The sequence below is a fragment of the Sphaerodactylus townsendi genome, linkage group LG02 (genome assembly GCF_021028975.2).
Source record: "Sphaerodactylus townsendi isolate TG3544 linkage group LG02, MPM_Stown_v2.3, whole genome shotgun sequence".
Classification (NCBI taxonomy): Eukaryota; Metazoa; Chordata; class Lepidosauria; order Squamata; family Sphaerodactylidae; genus Sphaerodactylus; species Sphaerodactylus townsendi.
Window position 1 is genome coordinate 56,441,036 of NC_059426.1, and position 21,765 is coordinate 56,462,800.

At 42.0% G+C, this 21,765-nt stretch overlaps 1 protein-coding gene across 1 annotated transcript; it reads left to right on the top strand.

The window, feature by feature from the left end:
• The first annotated feature begins 1,121 nt into the window (after nt 1-1,121).
• LOC125426241 (cell wall protein DAN4-like) lies at nt 1,122-21,348 on the top strand. The gene is made up of 10 exons (XM_048484501.1): nt 1,122-1,202; nt 8,999-9,088; nt 9,954-10,043; nt 10,802-10,891; nt 16,627-16,716; nt 18,402-18,491; nt 19,275-19,361; nt 19,626-19,712; nt 19,977-20,063; nt 21,275-21,348. The coding sequence occupies exons 1-10, from the start codon at nt 1,148-1,150 to the stop codon at nt 21,346-21,348; spliced, it is 840 nt and encodes a 279-aa protein (XP_048340458.1). The 5' UTR covers nt 1,122-1,147.
• Nucleotides 21,349-21,765: the final 417 nt, after the last annotated feature.

Sequence of the window (21,765 nt, forward strand, 5' to 3'; positions counted from 1 at the left end):
CTGCCCCCGTCATGCCCGGCCACACCCCGTCGTGCCCCGCCCAGCCCCACTGGTGCTACGCCACAGTTTAAATCCCACCACCATGGGAACCTGTTACTAAAATTTTTGGATCCCACCACTGAGTAAGCCCCATTTTCTTCAGTGGGGTTTAGCATCAGGAAATTATTCTTTGGAATGCCGTCACAGTTCAAAAGGCTTCCGGTGAATCTTCCGTATGAAAGGGATGTGTATTTGGATAGTAACCAATCAAACTGGATCCAAAATTGTCTTTGGTCATAACTGATGACATAGTAAGAATTTCAGGGCAGTATGAATATTTCTCCCCTTCTCTATTTTATCATCACAATATTTTTGAGAGGTAGATTTAGGTTAAAGAGGCTGACTGGCCCAGCAGTTGTCAGGGCAGGGAAGGGATTGGAATGTGAGTGCTAGTCTTATACTTTAACCACTACACCGTGCTTCACTTTTAAACTCCCTTTCCCTTTGATGGTATGCTCTTGATTCACAGATTACCTCAAATTAAAAGTAACCTATTGTGTTTGTCCAAACGTATTTGGTGATCCAAATATCAAGAGGAATTTGAAACAGAAATGTTAATGCTAGAAGAAATTTAAAAATTAATTTGTTCTTTGCCAAGTTCTGTGATTCTTGGCTTTTGTTTCCAGGAACTGAGGCATGCAATTTCAGGGAGAAAGGAAGGTCAGTGGGCAATGTGCTAAGAAAACTCCATCTTACACTTTACCCTGAATTAAAGGCTATAACCACAGAGGGAAACTTACATGCTACTATGTGCTAAGAAAACTCCATCTTATACTTTACCCTGAATTAAAGGCTATAACCACAGAGGGAAACCTACATGCTACTATAGTTCTACATGTCTTGGGTGTGTATCTTAGAAAATAATAAAAAGCTTTAAATGCATCTACTTCCAGTAAAATAGTGACCAGACTATTTTGTGTCAATATGCAGTAATAAAAAGTCTATTCATTTTTAGATACACACCTACAATAAATTGAACAATATAATGTACTTGCAGGTATGACGTCAATTAAGAGTTGAACTCTGTACTGCTAATGAAGACCTAGAGGAAGACAACCCAAAGCAAAAAAACACTTCCTTGTGGAATTAGCGAAGAGCAACAGCAACAATGAAAGGCTGTGTTTTCCTCACCGTTCTGTGGTTTGCCTTTTGTGCCATGAAAGGTAAGTGGAAAACTTTTCTTTGAAAACCAGTTCAATGGTAAGCATTTAGCACAAAATGATCATATTTCTGGCTTCCTCCACTTTTTAGATACGCCAGTATTTGCATGTTAGTATTCTTCTGCATTATTTAACCAGTGACCTAATGGAGAAAATGTCATAATTTCCAATAGAGTGCTGTTTTAATTTTTTACAATAGATAGGTAGTATCTTTGGTCCAACTTTCCCTTTTCAGTGTCCTCAGAAAGATGACTAAAGATCCAAAGGAAACTAAATTGTAACTAAACAGCAACTATAATTTTGTTATTAATGTACCACATAAGAAAGCTGCTTATTATATATTAGATATTATAGAAACTGGATAGGCCCATCCGGCTTAGATGTATGTAACTAGGCAAATGTAATACTCAACAGTACTGGACATAGATATGCATTATTACGTGTGTCAAAAGTCGTTTTAATGGAACATGAATGAGCCTCATAAAGGGAACATTTTTGTCTACATCATCTATGAATACAGAAGGCTGTTTTTATGTGTGAAACTCCTTTGCTGGATCACACAGCACATTACTCCCTACAATATTAAAAAACTATATACAAGGCTCAGCCTATCCAATTTCTGTGCTGTTGGAAGTAGCTGAAAGTGCTGTCAAGATGCAGATAGTTTATGGCAACCCCACAGGTTTTCTTTTTTTTAAAAAAAATCCCAACACAAAAAAAGGAAAAAAAGGAAAACATACATATACCACTATGTATGCCCACATCCAGAATAGAAATAAAAAATACAAAAACAGCACAGGAAAAATCAAAATACAATATCTAACCTATTATAAATAAGAAGAAGAAGAAGAGAAGAGTTTGGATTTATATCCCCCCTTTCTCTCCTGTAGGAGACTCAAAGGGGCTTACAATCTCCTTGCCCTTCCCCCCTCACAACAAACACCCTGTGAGGTAAGTGGGGCTGAGAGAGCTCCGAGAAGCTGTGGCTAGCCCAAGGTCACCCAGCTGGCGTGTGTGGGAGTGTACAGGCTAATCTGAATTCCCCAGATAAGTCTCCACAGTTCAGGCGGCAGAGCTGGGAATCAAACCCGGTTCCTCCAGATTAGATACACGAGCTCTTAACCTCCTACGCCACATAACTAAACTAAACACATATATTCATATAATGACTTCCCGCTATCTCATTGTTGAATTCTAATCCATTCTAGGTTCGTGTATATATTTAAAATGAAACAATTTATCAAATACACACTATATCATTAGTAATATTCTAATTCATTCTGCTGTTTTCACTTAATTCTCAAACTACCATATGTTTTCAATAGATAGTCCGTTAAAAGTTTCCAGTTTTCTGAAAACTTCTTTGTATTACTGACTCTTAATAAAGTTGTGAATTTTGCTATTTCTGAGTATTCCGTGACTTTCAATATCCAGCCTTCATTTGTTGGTATTTTATTATCTCTCAATTTCTGCAGATACAATGTCCTTGCAGCAGTAGATAGATACATGAAAGGCAGTCTGTACTGATTTTGGATATAGTCCCAATTTTAAAAAAATTGGTTTTTTTCACAAATGCTTTTTCAACATCTTTTGTATTTCTTTAAGTATCATGTCCCAGGAGGATTTAACCACTGTAACCACAACATATTAAAAATGAATTCTTCATGTTCTGATATTTCCAACATCAATTTGATATACCTTTTATACATTCTTGCCAGTTTTTTTGGCATCAGATACCATTTATACATCATTTTATAATAATTTTCTTTCAGATTGTAACATGCTGTGAACTTCAAATCACTCTTCTATAATCTCTGCCACTGCTCCATTGGAATACTGCTGCCTGTATATTTCTGGCCCATTTAATCAATACAGACTTTACAACCTCATCTTCTTCATCCCATTTCAGTAACATCTTATATATTTTGGTAATCAGTTTCTGATCATTTGTGCATACCTTGCTTTCAGTTTCTGTCATTTGTGTATCAAAACCCATATTCTTTTGGTCTGGTCAGTTCTAAATGTCTCCAATAATCAATAATAATGGAATCAATTTTTGACAATACTGTTTATCTCATTCATAGGTTTAACTTTCCATTTATCATTCCTAAAAAAGCAGTTCTCTATACATATGACATTTCTTCTGCATATAACCTCCTTTCCTAGAACAAGCTTCAATTGGAGACAACCATAATGGCGTTGCACTTGCTATAAACTTTTTATATTTTAATTATACCCAGAGAAGACGCCTTCTAACCAAATGTTTAGAGAACTCTATGCATCTTTCCCTTCTCATACCATACTTCTGTTAGGCCCCTTCTGGATGGATCAAGAAACACAGGTGCAGGATGCTAAGAAACCCATTTGGACAGATCCCACCCCCAAAACAAGTCTGCCCTGTGTATTTCCCCCAAACTGGTTTTTTTGAAAATTGCTAAACTAGCAAGTCTTCTCAAAAATCCTGGGTTGGAGCTGCTTGCAAGCAAATGGCCAGGCAGGAGGCTTTTTATTCACCTCCTTTTTCCTTTTAATTTTTTGTGGCTTACATCTGCATAGCTACGCAGGTGGAGATGGCTGTACTATGAGACCTCAGCATGGCTGTGGGGCTTCATTTCTGTATGCCTGTGTAGCTACGCATGGGTGGCAAGTAATTTTTAAAAATAGACATGTCTCCATGCAAAGGTGTGACAGCAACCTAGATTGTTTCCGTGGACTCCAATCACTGCCTGCACGGATGCATGTGAACACAAACACAGGATAATGGGTAACTTCATCTCAACTGCAACTCGTTATATATTTGCTGTGCAGAAGGGGCCATACTCTTGGTTTCTAAGGCAAGAGATGTTTAGAGGTTTTTTGCCAAATGTTTTGGTTTTTAATTGAAGTATTTTTATTGAAGTATTCATATATATTATTTATTTATTTATTTATTTATTTATTTATTCCACTTTTATACCGCCCTCCCCCAAAGGGCTCAGGGCGGTTTACAACATAATTACAGGCAAGTGGATAAACAGGATAAAATGCTAAAAATTAATACCAGTTAAAATGCAGCGCTCCAAATCCATAAATATTTAAAACAGATGGCGTTCAACCATTAACTCCTCTAACTCTGAGAGGGGAACAGCGGATCTCAGTTGTTAATGGGCACACTTAGATGCCTGGTTTTTCATGCTGCTCTTTTTGATAGCTTTTAATTTTTAATGTCCTCTTACTGCAGGAGACCTTTATATACCGTATGTCTAATCATTATTGGGAAGGATTCTTTTGTTTTCTTTCTTTTTAAAATTTCTGCATACCTGGTAGCTTCCTTTTTCAGCGTCCTAAGCTATGAACCATCAAGAAACCAAGAGATAGACAGTTCAGGAACAGAAAATTTAGAAAAAGGAAAAAGGAAATTTAGTTACTCATAAACTATATATCTATTAACACTAACACACTGAATTTTAAAATTACAACACTAATATCATTCAGAGAGAACATTTCATAGTTTTAGAATTTGTTACCTTCTAATCTTTAGTTCCAAAACAGCAGTAAGTATCTAGTAAGCAGTTACTTATATTTCAATCCATAACAAATTAATATTCTTACCATTGTTATTATTCTCCAATAATCAATTCAGCTTGAAATAAGAAATACAGTTCCCATTTCTCATTAAACTCTTGTTTTGACCATCTGTTTGCAAGATTTATTAATTTCATCATTATAGCATATTCCTTCACTTTGTCTCCCCAGAGCTCTATGTTAGGATCTTTTTGTTTATTGAGCAGGTGCAGACCTCAATAAACCCCCCAAATATATTTTATTGAAACCTATTTGTTTCTGAATTTTTGCATGCACTAACAAAGTCCCAACCCATGTTTTCTTGATTGAGGAGTGGCAGGAAGCCAGCTCTTCCATTACACCCGGTGATGCAAAACGGCTGAGACAGAAGAAGCTTCGGAAGGAGGATTGGTGGAGTAGGGTCAAGTTGGACTATTGGCCTCCTCACAGTGCGAGCCAGTAGCAGAGGCCTCGCTTACTGTGAACTGTATGATTCTGTAGAGCCACCAAATAGCAAAGACTCCAGTAAGACGATAGGAGCTGTTGTTTCTCAGACCTCCCCCCCCCCCAATTTCTCCTCTCTGCTTAAACAACTGCAGGAGCACTTTCTAATTTTTACCTTTTTTTTAGGATTGGGTAAATTGGGGTTAGCATGGTGGTTGTCACACTACCTTATTAGTTAGATATTATTGGGAAGCTGGGGAGGGCTTTTGGGGTCTGCCCCTTTCCTTTTGTAGTTGGGCAGGGGCAGGTGTAACAGCAAGGGGGGATTTTTAATTTTCTGTGTTTTTTTGGATATTGTACTCTGTATTTCAGTCTTGCTATTAGTCTGTTGTGGCTAGATTTTTGTCATTATTTTATAGTCCCACTAAGAGACCATGTTAGGGTCGGGGATTCAAGGGCTAATCGGGCAGGGAAAGTATGGCAGTGGGTCCAGGCTGTATGAGAGACATTGTTTGAGATATGGAAATGCTTGTTCCTTGTCTGACCCAAGAACTATCCCAAGACATGTGGGTTGTAAGGGAGGCGCACTTTACTCTGCTTTGAGTCTGATGTTGATTAATGCAAGGACTGTAAATAATAAAACCTATGTTCTCCGAGATTTTCTTGCAGAACAGGATGTGTACCTTGCTTGTATTATGGAGACCTAAGGGAGGGAGGGGGAGACAGTCGCCCTCCAAGAATTCACCCCTTCAGCTCTGTGATCATCCATTAGCCTTGGACACAGGGCTGGGTGGGGTGGGGTGGCAATGCTGATCCGGAATTCCTTTAGGACATCCCCTGTCACAGTGATCGAGGGAATGGAGTGTATGGGCCTTAGTTGGGACTCCCCAGAGAGGTTGGCTGTTCTGTTGGTGTACCGGTTGCCTAGCGCACTGGCAGGTGTCCTGTCACAGTTCCTGGAGGTGGTTGTGGAGTGGGTGTTGAGGTTCCCAAATCTGATAGTACTGGGGAACTTCAACATCCATGCTGATTTGGCCTCTTTGTCGGTAGCCGCAAACCTGATGTCATTAATGGCGACACTGGGCCTCTCCCTTGTAAACATCGGGACTCCCACTCATGAGAAGGGCCACACTCTTGACCTGATCTTTGTGATAGGTGTTCAAGTGGCCTTATTCTCTGTTGACAGAGTGCCATAGTCTGACCACCACGTCCTGAAGGCCCGGGTAGGTGTAGCTGCCCCCCCTCCCCTTTAAGTGATGAGCAATGGGCCTGCCTGCAGAGGCTTATGGATCCCATGAGATTCCAGAATCTCCTGTGAGAGGCTTCCCCTCCTGGCAATTCCCTTGATGAGCTGGTAGAGGGCTGGTATCCCAGACTCTCTGAAGCAATCGAGTTGATTGGCCAGAGACGTCCTCTCTGATTCTGTGCCAAATCGACTCCCTGGTATTTGGAGGAGCTGGGGAGGATGAAATGGGACCTGAGACAGCTTGAGTGAGTTTGGCAGCAAGTTCGTGATGAAGGGACAACTTCATGAAATCCTATGAGAGAGCACTGAAGGAGGTGAAGAGGGTTTTCTTTGCCTTTTCCATTGCAACTGCAAGTCCTTGCCCTGTGCAATTATTCAGTGTGATTCAGACTCTTACAACCTTACCAACTGGCCCCAAAAACCAATTTACTTTTAGCTGTGAGGCATTTGTGAGCTTTTTTGCAGACAAGACCTTCTCCCTCTGCCAGGCTCTGCCGGCCACTGTTGATACAATAAGGGAACTAGAGGCTCCATGCCCATCCTCTTCCAGTCCTTATTTAGTCCATTTCACTTGCTTGACCATGCCGAGGTGGACAGGTTTATGGGAACTGTGAGACCTACCACTTGTCCTTTTGATCCGTGCCCCTCCTGTCTGGTGAAAGCAAGTCGGGTGGAGTTACGGAGTCACCTGTTGAACATCATCAATAGCTCCCTTAAGCAAGGAGTTTTTCCAGATCAGCTGAAAGAGGCAGTGGTCTGCCCTCTCTTGAGGACACTGAATTTAGATCCTTCAGATCTGGCCAATTACCACCCAGTATTGAATCTTACGTTCATGGGCAAGGTAATTGAGAGAGAGGCAGCTGACCAGCTGCAGAAATTCCTGAATGACAGCGTTGGATCCCTTCCAGTCCGGTTTCCGCACTGGTCATGGGACCGAGACAGTCCTGCTTGCCGTTTTTGATGAGCTCCGGCTCCAGCTCAATTGGGGCGGTTCGGCACTGCTGGTGCTATTTGATCTCACCGCAGCAGTTGATATAGTTGATCATGACCTGTTGGTACATCGCCTTGCAGATGTCGGGATACAGGGGACAGCACTATGCTGAATGAACTCATTCCTATGGGACTGGGGGCTGCAGGTGGTGTCAGGGGAGGAGAGCTCCCGCCAGTGCCCCATAGATTGTGGGGTGCCACAGGGGGCAATCCTTTCCCCAATGCTCTTCAATATCTATATGCGCCCCCTAGCCGAGCTGGTCCATAATTTTGGGCGGCAGTGTCATCAGTATGCAGATGACACCCAGCTAGTCTTGATGATGGTGAGCCATCCGCACTCGGGCCCTGAGGCTCTTCATCATTGCTTTGAGACTGTGGCTGGATGGTTGAAAGTGAGCAGGCTGGAAGTGAACCCAGCAAAGATGAAGGTTCTGTGGTTGAGTCACGGGGAGATGCCAGCCAATTTTGAACTGCCTATACTAATTGGTGAGGAGTTACAGTTGTCCTCTTCTGTGTGCAGTCTGGTCATGATTCTGGACTCCAGGTTGTCCCTGGAAACTCAGATTTCCAGGACCGTCCAGACAGCCTTTTACCATCTCCATCAGGTGCGCCAGGTGGCCCCGTACCTTTCTGGTTCTGACCTTGCCACAGTAATCCATGCAACAATCACCTCTAGACTGCATTATTGTAATTCACTCTATGTGAGCCTGCCCTTGAATTTGGTCTGGAAACTGAAACTCGTGCAGCAAGCGGCCGCTTGACTCCATCTGGGGTCTCGAGCTGGGACCATATCTCTCCTGTCCTGTATAAACTACATTGGCTGCCGATTGAGTACCAGGCCATTTCAAGGTTTGGTTTTAATCTTTAAGGCCGTGAGCAGTCTTGGACCCACATATCTGGGGGACCACCTCTCTCCATATTGCCCTACTAGGTCCCTCCGCTCCTTGGAGGTGAAGCTATTGGAAATCTCTGGCTTGAAGGATGCCTGGCTGGCCTCAGTGAGGGCCAGGGCTTTTTCTGTCCTGGCCCTTACCTGGTGGAACAAGCTCCCTACTGAGATCAGGGCCCTGTGGGACTTGAATGAGTTCCACAGGGCCTATAAGACGGAACTGTTCCACCAGGCCTTTCCATCTGGTCAGCCAGGCTGAATTACTATTCTATTACATTGACCTTTCTTGGGGTTGTGAGGAAAGTTGCCATCTCTGAAATTTTTAGCTTAGAATTTGATTGATTATTGAGTTTTATGGTTTTATACTTGGTAATATTTAAATGTGTGGATTTTTGGTTGTGCGCCACCCTGAGCACTTTTTGGGATGGGTGGCATAGAAATCGAAAAATAAATAACTAAATAAAAAATAGAGACAGCAGCACCCTTTGGACTGGTTGAGGACTCTCCTGGCAAAGTAGACTCTGTGACAAATTCACTGTTTGACAGTGGTAAGCTGGGGTAACAGGTGGGAGTCTTTGTAAGATAATTCTGCTTCATTCATATTTGCAATTTGGAACAAAAATATACCTATGACTGATGACTATTTATATTGACTTTAATATTTTCTATCTTTTCTATCATTTTTAGCCAATAGTGCCAGCACAACCACCCTCGCTTCTACCTCAAGATCCACTCAGCCTACCACTACAACAACTATTTCTACCCCAACTTCTCAAGGTAATTTTGAGGTGATTTTATGGCTTGTTTGTTCCAATAAACTAGACGTCAAATAAACACCAGAACACATCAACTACAACCCTAAGGCTGGAAACAGCAATATTCTTGATAGTTCTTGTGATAGTATGTTGTACCTGATTTCTGCACACTTTTTTTCTAGGTTCCCCTTCATAGATGTTCCTCTCAGCTACCATCTTTTTGCCGGCAAATATTTTTGTTGGGCGTTAAGATGAGGCAGTGTCTCATTTCAGGCCATTTTGGATCCTGATAATCATAGCTCTATGTATGTTGAATATCATGTGAGAGCGTGTTGTTATAATATGAGAATTTGCCCTGAGTATATACACAACAAATTATTATATCTGCCCTAAAAAGAACAAATAGGCAGAAATGCAGGCAAGTAAATTAGAAGGTGTACTACGTTAGTAATTGGTATGAAAAAATCACGTGGTACACAGGCTGGCAAGACATAACATTTTATAGACAGTTGCGACCTTTGGATTGATTGAGGGCTCTCCTGGCAAACTAGATTCTGTATGTTTCTGGATTTGTTCCATGCTCAACTGCAGATAGATACGAACACTAGAGTATGTGTCAGACTCACTGTTAGGCAGTGGTCGAGTTACCAGGCTGGAGTCTTCCTAAGTTAACCTTGCTTCATCAATGTTTGTCACATGAAACAAAATATACTTGTGACCGGTGACTATTATATCGTGACTGTTATGTTTTTGGCCATTTCTCTCATTTTTAGACAATAGTACCGACACAACCACTCTAATCTTGCTTCATTAATGTTTGTCATTTGGAACAAAATGTACTTCTGACCAGTGACTATAATGTTATTGGCCTTTTCTCTCATTTTTAGACAAGAGTACCAGCACAACCACCCCCACTTCTACTTCAAATTCCACTCAGCCTACCACTACAACAACTATTTCTACTCCAAGTTCTCCAGGTAATTTTAAGGTGATTTTATGGCTTGTTCATTCAAATGAACTGGACACCAAATGAACAACAGAATACATCAACTGCAGCCCTAATGCTGGAAACAGCAGTATCCTTGATACTTATTGTAATAGTATGTTATACCCTGTTTCTGCATACTTTTTCTCTGGGCTCCGTTTCATTCTCCTTTCTTGTTGTGTTACATTTCATGTTGTAATAAAGGCATAACCATTATGGGGAGAAGCGCAATATATGTCCTTGTTAGCAACTATCTATTTGCCAGCAGATATTTTTGATAGGCATTAAGATGGAAGCATGTTGTTCCATTTTTTGGCTATTTTGGATCCCAATTATCATTATATGTAGTTCCTATGTACGTTCAGTATAACGTAAGAAGGTGTTGTTGTAATGTGAGAATTATTCCTGAGTATATACACTGCAAGTTGATAAATCTGCCCTAAAAAGAGTAAATAGGCAGAAATGCAGGCAAGTCATAACATTTTACAGTAGCAGTCTTTCCATTAGTTGAGGGGTAGCCTAGCAAAGTAGACTGTGTATGTTTCCCGGATTATTGGATGCTCAGCTATAGGTGGGACATGAACACTACAGTACGTGTCAAACTTACTGTTAGGCAGTGGTCAAAGGGAGTAACCACACTGGAATCTTCCTAAGTTACCGTAATCTTGCTTCATTAATGTTGATCATTTGGAACAAAATGTACTTTTGACCAGTGGCTATAATGTTATTGGCCTTTTCTCTCATTTTTAGACAAGAGTACCAGCACAACCACCCCCACTTCTACTTCAAATTCCACTCAGCCTACCACTACAACAACTATTTCTACTCCAAATTCTCCAGGTAATTTTAAGGTGATTTTATGGCTTGTTTGTTCAAATGAACTGGACACCAAATGAACAACAGAATATATCAACTGCAGCCCTAATGCTGGAAACAGCAGTATCCCGATAATTTCATTGTAATAATAGCATGTTACACCCCGTTTCATGCATACTTTTTTCTCTGGGCTCCGCTTCATCTCTCCTTTCCTTGTTGCGTTACATTTCATGCTGTAATAAGGCACAACCATTGTGGACGGGAGAAGCCATACATATGTCCTTGTTAGCGCTAAACCATTCTATTTGCCAGCAGATATTTTTTGATAGGCATTAAGATGAAGCATTGTTCCATTTTGGCTATTTCCGGGATCCCTACCATCATCGCCATAGTTCTATATGCACGTTCTAAGCACAGAGGCTTAATGAGGCATCCCTGGGCAGAAACTGTAGCCCTGGGCTAAAATCTGAGTTGGATGCCCCATAATGCGCCACTCCACCACGACCACATTTTGCACCAGGACATTGGTGCCTGCAGGGGTGCATTTTTAGACATATCAGCACCAATAATTTCCAGCATATCATCAGGAATCGTCCTTATGCCATTCTCAGGTTTGGTAAGGTTTTATTCAAAGAGTCCAAAGTTATGGACTTCCCAAAGTTGGTACCCCATCCTCGACATTGTTTCCAATGGAGAGCTAATAGGAGATGGGGGCTACAGTTTTTGAGGTCCATAGCTGTGGCCCCTATGAACCAAACTGCACCAAACCCGGGGTATCATTAGGGCAGTCTCCTTATCAGACCCTGAAAGTTATGAGACTGTGCCTTCCAGAAATGCCCCAGCCTACAACCCCATTGACAGCAATGCAGAAAACTCAATGCAGAAAAAAAGATTCTTGGGCAAATTTAGGATGTTATTGCAGGAGGGCATTCTTAGTGATCAGCACCAAAATTTCAGGGTATCATCTGGAGATGATGGCATCCCAAAGTTTGGTGCAGTTTGGTTCAGGGGCCAAAGTTATGGACCCTCAAAACTGTCAGCCCCATCTCCTGCCAGCTCCCATTGGAAACAATGTGGGGGATGGGAGCACTTTGGGAGTCCATAACTTTGGACTCTTTGAATAAAATCTTACCAAACCTGGGAGTATGGGACAGTCTCCTGATGATATGCTGAAATTGTGGTGCTGATATGTCTAAAAATGCATTCCCCGCGAGGCACCAATGTCCTGGTGCAAAATTCCGTGGTCGCGATGGGTGGCCCATGGTCATCTAACTCAGATTTTGCCCAGGCCGCTGTTTGCCCAGGTCGTCGCTGTTAAGCCTTCAACGTACTGACATTACGATAGAACTATGATAATTAGGATCCAAAATAGCCAAAAATGGAACAATGCTTCATCTTAATGCCTATCAAAAATATCTGCTGGCAAATAGATAGTTGCTAACAAGGACATATATTGCGCTTCTCCCCATAATGGTTATGCCTTTATTACAACATGAAATGTAACACAACAAGAATGAAAGCCGGAGCTCCTAAAAGTATGCAGAAACAGGGTATAACATACTGTAGTTTGACACATACTGTAGTGCTCATGTCCCACCTATAGCTGAGCATCCAATAATCCGGGAAACATACACAGTCTACTTTGCTAGGCTACCCCTCAACTAATGGAAAGACTGCTACTGTAAAATGTTATGACTTGCCTGCATTTCTGCCTATTTACTCTTTTTAGGGCAGATTTATCAACTTGCAGTGTATATACTCGGGAATAATTTTCACATTATAACAACACCTTCTTGCGTTTTACTGAACCACTGGCGTAATGCCCATTGGGCAAGGTGGGCAGCTGCCCAGGGCATCACCTGGGGGGGGGGCATCAAAATGCTGGGTTCGTTTTTGGGTATTTTAGTGGTTTTCCATTTTTGGCCTGCAGGGGGCGCAGTTTTAGGCTAGCAGCACCAAAATTTCAGGGTCTCATCAGGAGACTGTCCTTATGCTACTCCCCAAGTTTGGTGAGGTTTGATTCAAGGAGTCCAAAGTTATGGACTCCCAAAGGGGGTGCCCCTATCCCCCATTGTTTCCAATGGGAGCTAATAGGAGATGGGGGCTACAGTTTTGAGGGTCCATAACTTTGGCCCCCCTGAACCCCCCAGGTTTGGTGCATGGGCGGCCACTCCACCACGACCACATTTTTTGCACCAGGACATTGGTGCCTGCAGGGGGTGCATTTTTAGACATATCAGCACCACAATTTCAGCATATCATCAGGAGACTGTCCTTATGCTACTCCCCAGGTTTGGTAAGGTTTTATTCAAAGAGTCCAAAGTTATGGACTCCCAAAGGGGGTGCCCCATCCCCCATTGTTTCCAATGGGAGCTAATAGGAGATGGGGGCTACAGTTTTGAGGGTCCATAACTTTGGCCCCCTGAACCAAACTGCACCAAACTTGGGGGATGCCATCATCTCCAGATGATACCCTGAAATTTTGGTGCTGATACGTCCAAGAATGCCCTCCCTGCAATAACATCCCGAAATTTGCCCAAGAATCTTTTTTCTGCATTGAGTTTTCTGCATTGCTGTCAATGGGGGTTGCAGGCTGGGGGGAGGCACATTTCTGAAGGCACAGTCTCATAACTTTCAGGGTCTGATAAGGAGACTGCCCTAATGATACCCCCCAGGTTTGGTGCAGTTTGGTTCAGGGGGGCCAAAGTTATGGACCCTCAAAACTGTAGCCCCCATCTCCTATTAGCTCCCATTGGAAACAATGGGGGATAGGGGCACCCCCTTTGGGAGTCCATAACTTTGGACTCCTTGAATCAAACCTCACCAAACGTGGGGAGTAGCATAAGGACAGTCTCCTGATGAGACCCTGAAATTTTGGTGCTGCTAGCCTAAAACTGCGCCCCCTGCAGGCCAAAAATGGAAAACCACTAAAATACCCAAAAACGAACCCAGCATTTTGATGCCCCCCCCCAGGTGATGCCCTGGGCAGCTGCCCACCTTGCCCAATGGGCATTACGCCAGTGGTTCAGTAAAACGCAAGAAGGTGTTGTTATAATGTGAGAATTATTCCCGAGTATATACACTGCAAGTTGATAAATCTGCCCTAAAAAGAGTAAATAGGCAGAAATGCAGGCAAGTCATAACATTTTACAGTAGCAGTCTTTCCATTAGTTGAGGGGTAGCCTAGCAAAGTAGACTGTGTATGTTTCCCGGATTATTGGATGCTCAGCTATAGGTGGGACATGAGCACTACAGTATGTGTCAAACTACAGTATGTTATACCCTGTTTCTGCATACTTTTTATCAGGGCTCCGTTTCATTCTCCTTTCTTGTTGTGTTACATTTCATGTTGTAATAAAGGCATAACCATTATGGGGAGAAGCGCAATATATGTCCTTGTTAGCAACTATCTATTTGCCAGCAGATATTGAGATAGGCATTAAGATGAAGCATTGTTCCATTTTTGGCTATTTTGGATCCTAATTATCATAGTTCTATGTACGTTCAGTACAGGGGCGTAACGAGGCAGCCCTGGGCAAACTGTAGCCCTGGGCAAAATCTGAGTTGGATGCCCCCCCCCCCATGGGCGGCCACTCCACCACGACCACATTTTTTGCACCAGGACATTGGTGCCTGCAGGGGGTGCATTTTTAGACATATCAGCACCACAATTTCAGCATATCATCAGGAGACTGTCCTTATGCTACTCCCCAGGTTTGGTAAGGTTTTATTCAAAGAGTCCAAAGTTATGGACTCCCAAAGGGGGTGCCCCATCCCCCATTGTTTCCAATGGGAGCTAATAGGAGATGGGGGCTACAGTTTTGAGGGTCCATAACTTTGGCCCCCTGAACCAAACTGCACCAAACTTGGGGGATGCCATCATCTCCAGATGATACCCTGAAATTTTGGTGCTGACCATATTCAAGAATGCCCTACCCTGCAATAACATCCCTAAATTCTGCTCTCAAGAATCTTTTTTTTTTTTCTGCATTGGAGTTTTTTTCTGCATTGCTGTCAATGGGGGGGTTGCAGGCTGGGGGGGGGCACACATTTCAGCAGGAAAAGCACTGAGTCTCATAACTTTCAGGGGTAGATAAAGGAGACTGCCCTACGATAGCCTCTAGGTTTGGTGCAGTTTGGTTCAGGGGGGCCAAAGTTATGGACCCTCAAAACTGTAGCCCTATCTCCCTATTAGCTCCCATTGGAAACAATGGGGGGGGATAGAGAGCATTCCCTTTGGGAGTCCATAACTTTGGACTCCTTGAATCAAACCTCACCAAACGTGGGGAGTAGCATAAGGACAGTCTCCTGATGAGGATCCTCGAAATTTTGGTGCTGCCAAGTAGCCTAAAGAGCACTGCGCCCCCTGCAGGCCAAAAAAAATGGAAAACCACTAAAATACCTTAAAAAGCAGACTCCAGCATTTTGATGCCCCCCCCCCCAGGTGATGCCTTAAGCAGCTGCCCACCTTGCCCAATGGGCATTAATGCCAGTGGTTCAGTAAAACGCAAGAAGGTGTTGTTATAATGTGAGAATTATTCCCGAGTATATACACTGCAAGTTGATAAATCTGCCCTAAAAAGAGTAAATAGGCAGAAATGTCCGGAGGCAAGTCATAACATTTTACAGTAGCTTAGTCTTTTCCATTGGTTGAGGGGTAGCCTAGCCAAAAGTAGACTAAATGTTTCCCGGATTATTGGATGCTCAGCTATAGGTGGGACATGAGGCACTACAGTATGTACAAACTTTAACTGTTGGAGGCAGTGTGGTCAAAGGGAGTAAACTACTTCTGGAATCTCTTCCTAAGTTACCGTAATCTTGCTTCATTAATGATGGTGATCATTTTGGAGACAAAATGTACTTTTGACCCGAAGTGACTATAATGTTATTGGCCTTTTTTTCTCTCATTTTAGACCAAGAGTACCAGCACAACCACCCCTACTTCTACCGTTCAAGATTCCACTCAACCTACCACCACTACAACAACTATTTCTACCCCAAATTCTCCAGGTAATTTTAAGGTGATTTTATGGCTTGTTCGTTCAAATGAACTGGACAGCAAATGAACAACAGAATACATCAACTATAAACCATATGCTGGAAACAGCAGTATCCTTGATACTTATTGTAATAGTATGTTATACCCTGTTTCTGCATACTTTTTATCAGGGCTCCGTTTCATTCTCCTTTCTTGTTGTGTTACATTTCATGTTTGTACTAAAGGCACTTAACCATTATGGGGAGAAGCGCAATATATGTCCTTGTTAGCAACTATCTATTTGCCAGCAGATATTGAGATAGGCATTAAGATGAAGCATTGTTCCATTTTTGGCTATTTTGGATCCTAATTATCATAGTTCTATGTACGTTCAGTATAACGTAAGAAGGTGTTGTTATAATGTGAGAATTATTCCTGAGTATATACACTGCAAGTTGATAAATCTGCCCTAAAAAGAGTAAATAGGCAGAAATGCAGGCAAGTCATAACATTTTACAGTAGCAGTCTTTCCATTAGTTGAGGGGTAGCCTAGCAAAGTAGACTGTGTATGTTTCCCGGATTATTGGATGCTCAGCTACGGGTGAGGACATGAACACTACAGTACGTGTCAAACTTACTGTTAGGCAGTGGTCAAAGGGAGTAACCACACTGGAATCTTCCTAAGTTACCCTAATCTTGCTTCATTAATGTTTGTCATTTGGAACAAAATGTACTTTTGACCAGTGACTATAATGTTATTGGCCTTTTCTCTCATTTTTAGACAAGAGTACCAGCACAACCACCCCCACTTCTACCTCAAATTCCACTCAGCCTACCACTACAACAACTATTTCTACTCCAAATTCTCCAGGTAATTTTAAGGTGATTTTATGGCTTGTTTGTTCAAATGAACTGGACACCAAATGAACAACAGAATATATCAACTGCAGCCCTAATGCTGGAAACAGCAGTATCCTTGATAGTTATTGTAATAGTATGTTATACCCTGTTTCTGCATACTTTTTCTCTGGGCCCCGTTTCATTCTCCTTTCTTGTTGTGTCACATTTCATCTTCCATAATGGGGAGAAGCGCAATATATGTCCTTGTTAGCAACTATCTATTTGCCAGCAGATATTTAGATAGGCATTAAGATGAAGCATTGTTCCATTTTTGGCTATTTTGGATCCTAATTATCATAGTTCTATGTACGTTCAGTACAGGGGCGTAACGAGGCAGCCCTGGGCAAACTGTAGCCCTGGGCAAAATCTGAGTTGGATGCCCCCCCCCCCCCCATGGGCGGCCACTCCACCACGACCACATTTTTTGCACCAGGACATTGGTGCCTGCAGGGGGTGCATTTTTTAGACATATCAGCACCACAATTTCAGCATATCATCAGGAGACTGTCCTTATGCTACTCCCCAGGTTTGGTAAGGTTTTATTCAAAGAGTCCAAAGTTATGGACTCCCAAAGGGGGTGCCCCATCCCCCATTGTTTCCAATGGGAGCTTAATAGGAGATGGGGGCTACAGTTTTGAGGGTCCATAACTTTGGCCCCCTGAACCAAACTGCACCAAACTTGGGGGATGCCATCATCTCCAGATGATACCCTGAAATTCTGGTGCTGATACGTCCAAGAATGCCCTCCCTGCAATAACATCCCGAAATTTGCCCAAGAATCTTTTTTCTGCATTGAGTTTTCTGCATTGCTGTCAATGGGGGTTGCAGGCTGGGGGGGGGGCACATTTCTGAAGGCACAGTCTCATAACTTTCAGGGTCTGATAAGGAGACTGCCCTAATGATACCCCCCAGGTTTGGTGCAGTTTGGTTCAGGGGGGCCAAAGTTATGGACCCTCAAAACTGTAGCCCCCATCTCCTATTAGCTCCCATTGGAAACAATGGGGGATAGGGGCACCCCCTTTGGGAGTCCATAACTTTGGACTCCTTGAATCAAACCTCACCAAACGTGGGGAGTAGCACATGATGACAGTCTCCTGATGAGACCCTGAAATTTTGGTGCTGCTAGCCTAAAACTGCGCCCCCTGCAGGCCAAAAATGGAAAACCACTAAAATACCCAAAAACGAACCCAGCATTTTGATGCCCCCCCCCCAAGGTGATGCCCTGGGCAGCTGCCCACCTTGCCCAATGGGCATTACGCCAGTGGTTCAGTAAAACGCAAGAAGGTGTTGTTATAATGTGAGAATTATTCCCGAGTATATACACTGCAAGTTGATAAATCTGCCCTAAAAAGAGTAAATAGGCAGAAATGCAGGCAAGTCATAACATTTTACAGTAGCAGTCTTTCCATTAGTTGAGGGGTAGCCTAGCAAAGTTGACTGTATATGTTTCCCGGATTATTGGATGCTCAGCCACGGGTGAGGACATGAACACTACAGTACGTGTCAAACTTACTGTTAGGCAGTGGTCAAAGTGAGTAACCACGCTGGAATCTTCCTAAGTTACCGTAATCTTGCTTCATTAATGTTGATCATTTGGAACAAAATGTACTTCTGACCAGTGACTATAATGTTATTGGCCTTTTCTCTCATTTTTAGACAAGAGTACCAGCACAACCACCCCCACTTCTACTTCAAATTCCACTCAGCCTACCACTACAACAACTATTTCTACCCCAAATTCTCCAGGTAATTTTAAGGTGATTTTATGGCTTGTTCGTTCAAATGAACTGGACACCAAATGAACAACAGAATACATCAACTATAAACCATATGCTGGAAACAGCAGTATCCTTGATACTTATTGTAATAGTATGTTATACCCTGTTTCTGCATACTTTTTATCAGGGCTCCGTTTCATTCTCCTTTCTTGTTGTGTTACATTTCATGTTGTAATAAAGGCATAACCATTATGGGGAGAAGCGCAATATATGTCCTTGTTAGCAACTATCTATTTGCCAGCAGATATTGAGATAGGCATTAAGATGAAGCATTGTTCCATTTTTGGCTATTTTGGATCCTAATTATCATAGTTCTATGTACGTTCAGTATAACGTAAGAAGGTGTTGTTATAATGTGAGAATTATTCCTGAGTATATACACTGCAAGTTGATAAATCTGCCCTAAAAAGAGTAAATAGGCAGAAATGCAGGCAAGTCATAACATTTTACAGTAGCAGTCTTTCCATTAGTTGAGGGGTAGCCTAGCATAGTTGACTGTATATGTTTCCGGGATTATTGGATGCTCAGCTATAGGTGGGACATGAACACTACAGTATGTGTCAAACTACAGTATGTGGAAACAGCAGTATTCTTGATAGTTCTTGTAATAGTATGTGAGAAGGTGTTTATGGGGAGTTAACAGACTGGAATCTTCCAAAGTCAACCTTTCTTCATTAATGTTTGTCATTTGGAACAAAATATATTTGTGACTGGTGACTATTATGTTTTTGGCCTTTTCTCTCATTTTTAGACAATAGTACCAACACAACCACCCCCACGTCTACCTCAAATTCCACTCAGCCTACCACTACAACTATTTCTACCCCAACTTCTCAAGGTAATTTTGAGGTGATTTTATGGCTTGTTCATTCAAATGAACTGGACATCAAATGAACACCAGAACACATCAACTATAAACCATATGCTGGAAACCGCAGTATTCTTGATAGTTCTTGTAATAGTATGTGAGAAGGTGTTTAAGGGGAGTTAACAGACTGGAATCTTCCAAAGTCAACCTTTCTTCATTAATGTTTGTCATTTGGAACAAAATATATTTGTGACTGGTGACTATTATGTTTTTGGCCTTTTCTCTCATTTTTAGACAATAGTACCAACACAACCACCCCCACGTCTACCTCAAATTCCACTCAGCCTACCACTACAACTATTTCTACCCCAACTTCTCAAGGTAATTTTGAGGTGATTTTATGGCTTGTTCATTCAAATGAACTGGACATCAAATGAACACCAGAACACATCAACTATAAACCATATGCTGGAAACAGCAGTATTCTTGATAGTTCTTGTAATAGTATGTGAGAAGGTGTTTAAGGGGAGTTAACAGACTGGAATCTTCCAAAGTCAACCTTTCTTCATTAATGTTTGTTATTTGGAACAAAATATATTTGTGACTGGTGACTATTATGTTTTTGGCCTTTTCTCTCATTTTTAGACAATAGTACCAACACAACCACCCCCACGTCTACCTCAAATTCCACTCAGCCTACCACTACAACTATTTCTACCCCAACTTCTCAAGGTAATTTTGAGGTGATTTTATGGCTTGTTCATTCAAATGAACTGGACATCAAATGAACACCAGAACACATCAACTATAAACCATATGCTGGAAACAGCAGTATTCTTGATAGTTCTTGTAATAGTATGTGAGAAGGTGTTTAAGGGGAGTTAACAGACTGGAATCTACCAAAGTCAACCTTTCTTCATTAATGTTTGTCATTTGGAACAAAATATATTTGTGACTGGTGACTATTATGTTTTTGGCCTTTTCTTTCATTTTTCGCCAATAATACCAACACAACCATCCCCACTTTCACATCAAGTTCCACTCAGCTTACCACTACAACAACCATTTCCCCCCGAATTTCACTGGTAACTTTAACATGCTTTATGGCTTGTTTTACTCAAAAGATTTGGACATGAAATAAACACCAGAACACATGAACTGCAGTCTAAATCCTGAAGCAGCAGTATTCTTGATAGTTCTTGAAGTGTTGTACCCTGAATTCTGCATACTGGTACTTTTTTTTGGAGCTCCCAGTCATTCTCCTTTCGAATTGTATTACGTTTCTTGTTGTTAGTGAAATCAATGTGGGTAGGGAATGAGGATGGAGCAGAGCAGACACTTCCATCTAATGGCCAACAGATACTTTTGATTAGCTATAAGACCAGGCATGCCCCTGGGGAAGCTGGAGCTCATGCAGTTTCCCCTAAAGTGGATGCCTGACTCAGGATTTATGTGGTGTGACTATAAGAAAGCCTTTCTGGTGTGGACTCCTAATATTACACTGTACATTGGAGGCCTTGCTTCTAAGATATGCCACAGATAGGACACAAACACTAAAGTGCATATCAAATCAAACATTAAAGGATGGTAGGGTTGCTGGCCATGGGTTGGGAAATACCTGGAGATTGGGGGGGGGGGGCAGATGTGACAGAGGGCAGGGTTTGGGGAGGAGAGGGACCTCTGTAGATAACAGTGCTACAGAGCCCAACTTCCAAAGCCGCCATTTTCTCCAGGGAAACTGATCTCTGTTGTCTGGAAATCAGTTATATTTGCAGGAGATATCCAGGCCCACATGGAGGTTGGCAATGCCAGAGGTTGATCAAAATGATTTAATAGACCAGTGGCCTGCTAAGTTCATGAGGGTTTATTCACATTTCTGAAATGGATCAAGAGTGCTTGATAATATGGATTTGTGTATTTTTGGCCTTTTCTCCGGTTTCTAGGCAATATCACCAACACCACATCCACTACAAGGTCCAAACCATTAACAGAACAGAAACGTTGGGTTTCCCTGTAAGGCAGATTTTTCTTCTTTCCAGGGGATTTTTCTTCTTTCCAGTTCAACATTTCAGTAAAAAGAAACCCTTCACCAGTTTGCTTTATATTTTTCATTTCAGTGCTTCTTCCTTGTAAAGAAACCTCATGTATTTACGGTGCGAAGTGCATTAATATTGGGAAACAACAATATGTCTGCCAATGTCCCTTTGGACTGTACTACACAAATACATCAGGTTGCCAGCAAGGTAAGGTTCACATTTAATATTTATATGTTTCTATCAAAAAGAACAGACAGACCACTATCTGCAGGGGTACTTCATGTGTCTGTTATAGTGACTCTGATATTGCTGCTGAACCAATCTGAAGAAAACATTTAAATATGTCCGTTACCATCTTCTCATTTTCTGAGCATTCCTGTCCAGAATATATCAGAGAG

Bases quoted from the DNA above. Each gene is read 5' to 3' on its own strand.
- LOC125426241 (XM_048484501.1), top strand. From the start codon at position 1,148: ATGAAAGGCTGTGTTTTCCTCACCGTTCTGTGGTTTGCCTTTTGTGCC. The intron at 16,717-18,401 runs GTAATTTTAAGG...TCTCATTTTTAG, and splicing joins TTCTACTCCAAATTCTCCAG to ACAAGAGTACCAGCACAACC. The intron at 20,064-21,274 runs GTAATTTTGAGG...TCCGGTTTCTAG, and splicing joins TTCTACCCCAACTTCTCAAG to GCAATATCACCAACACCACA.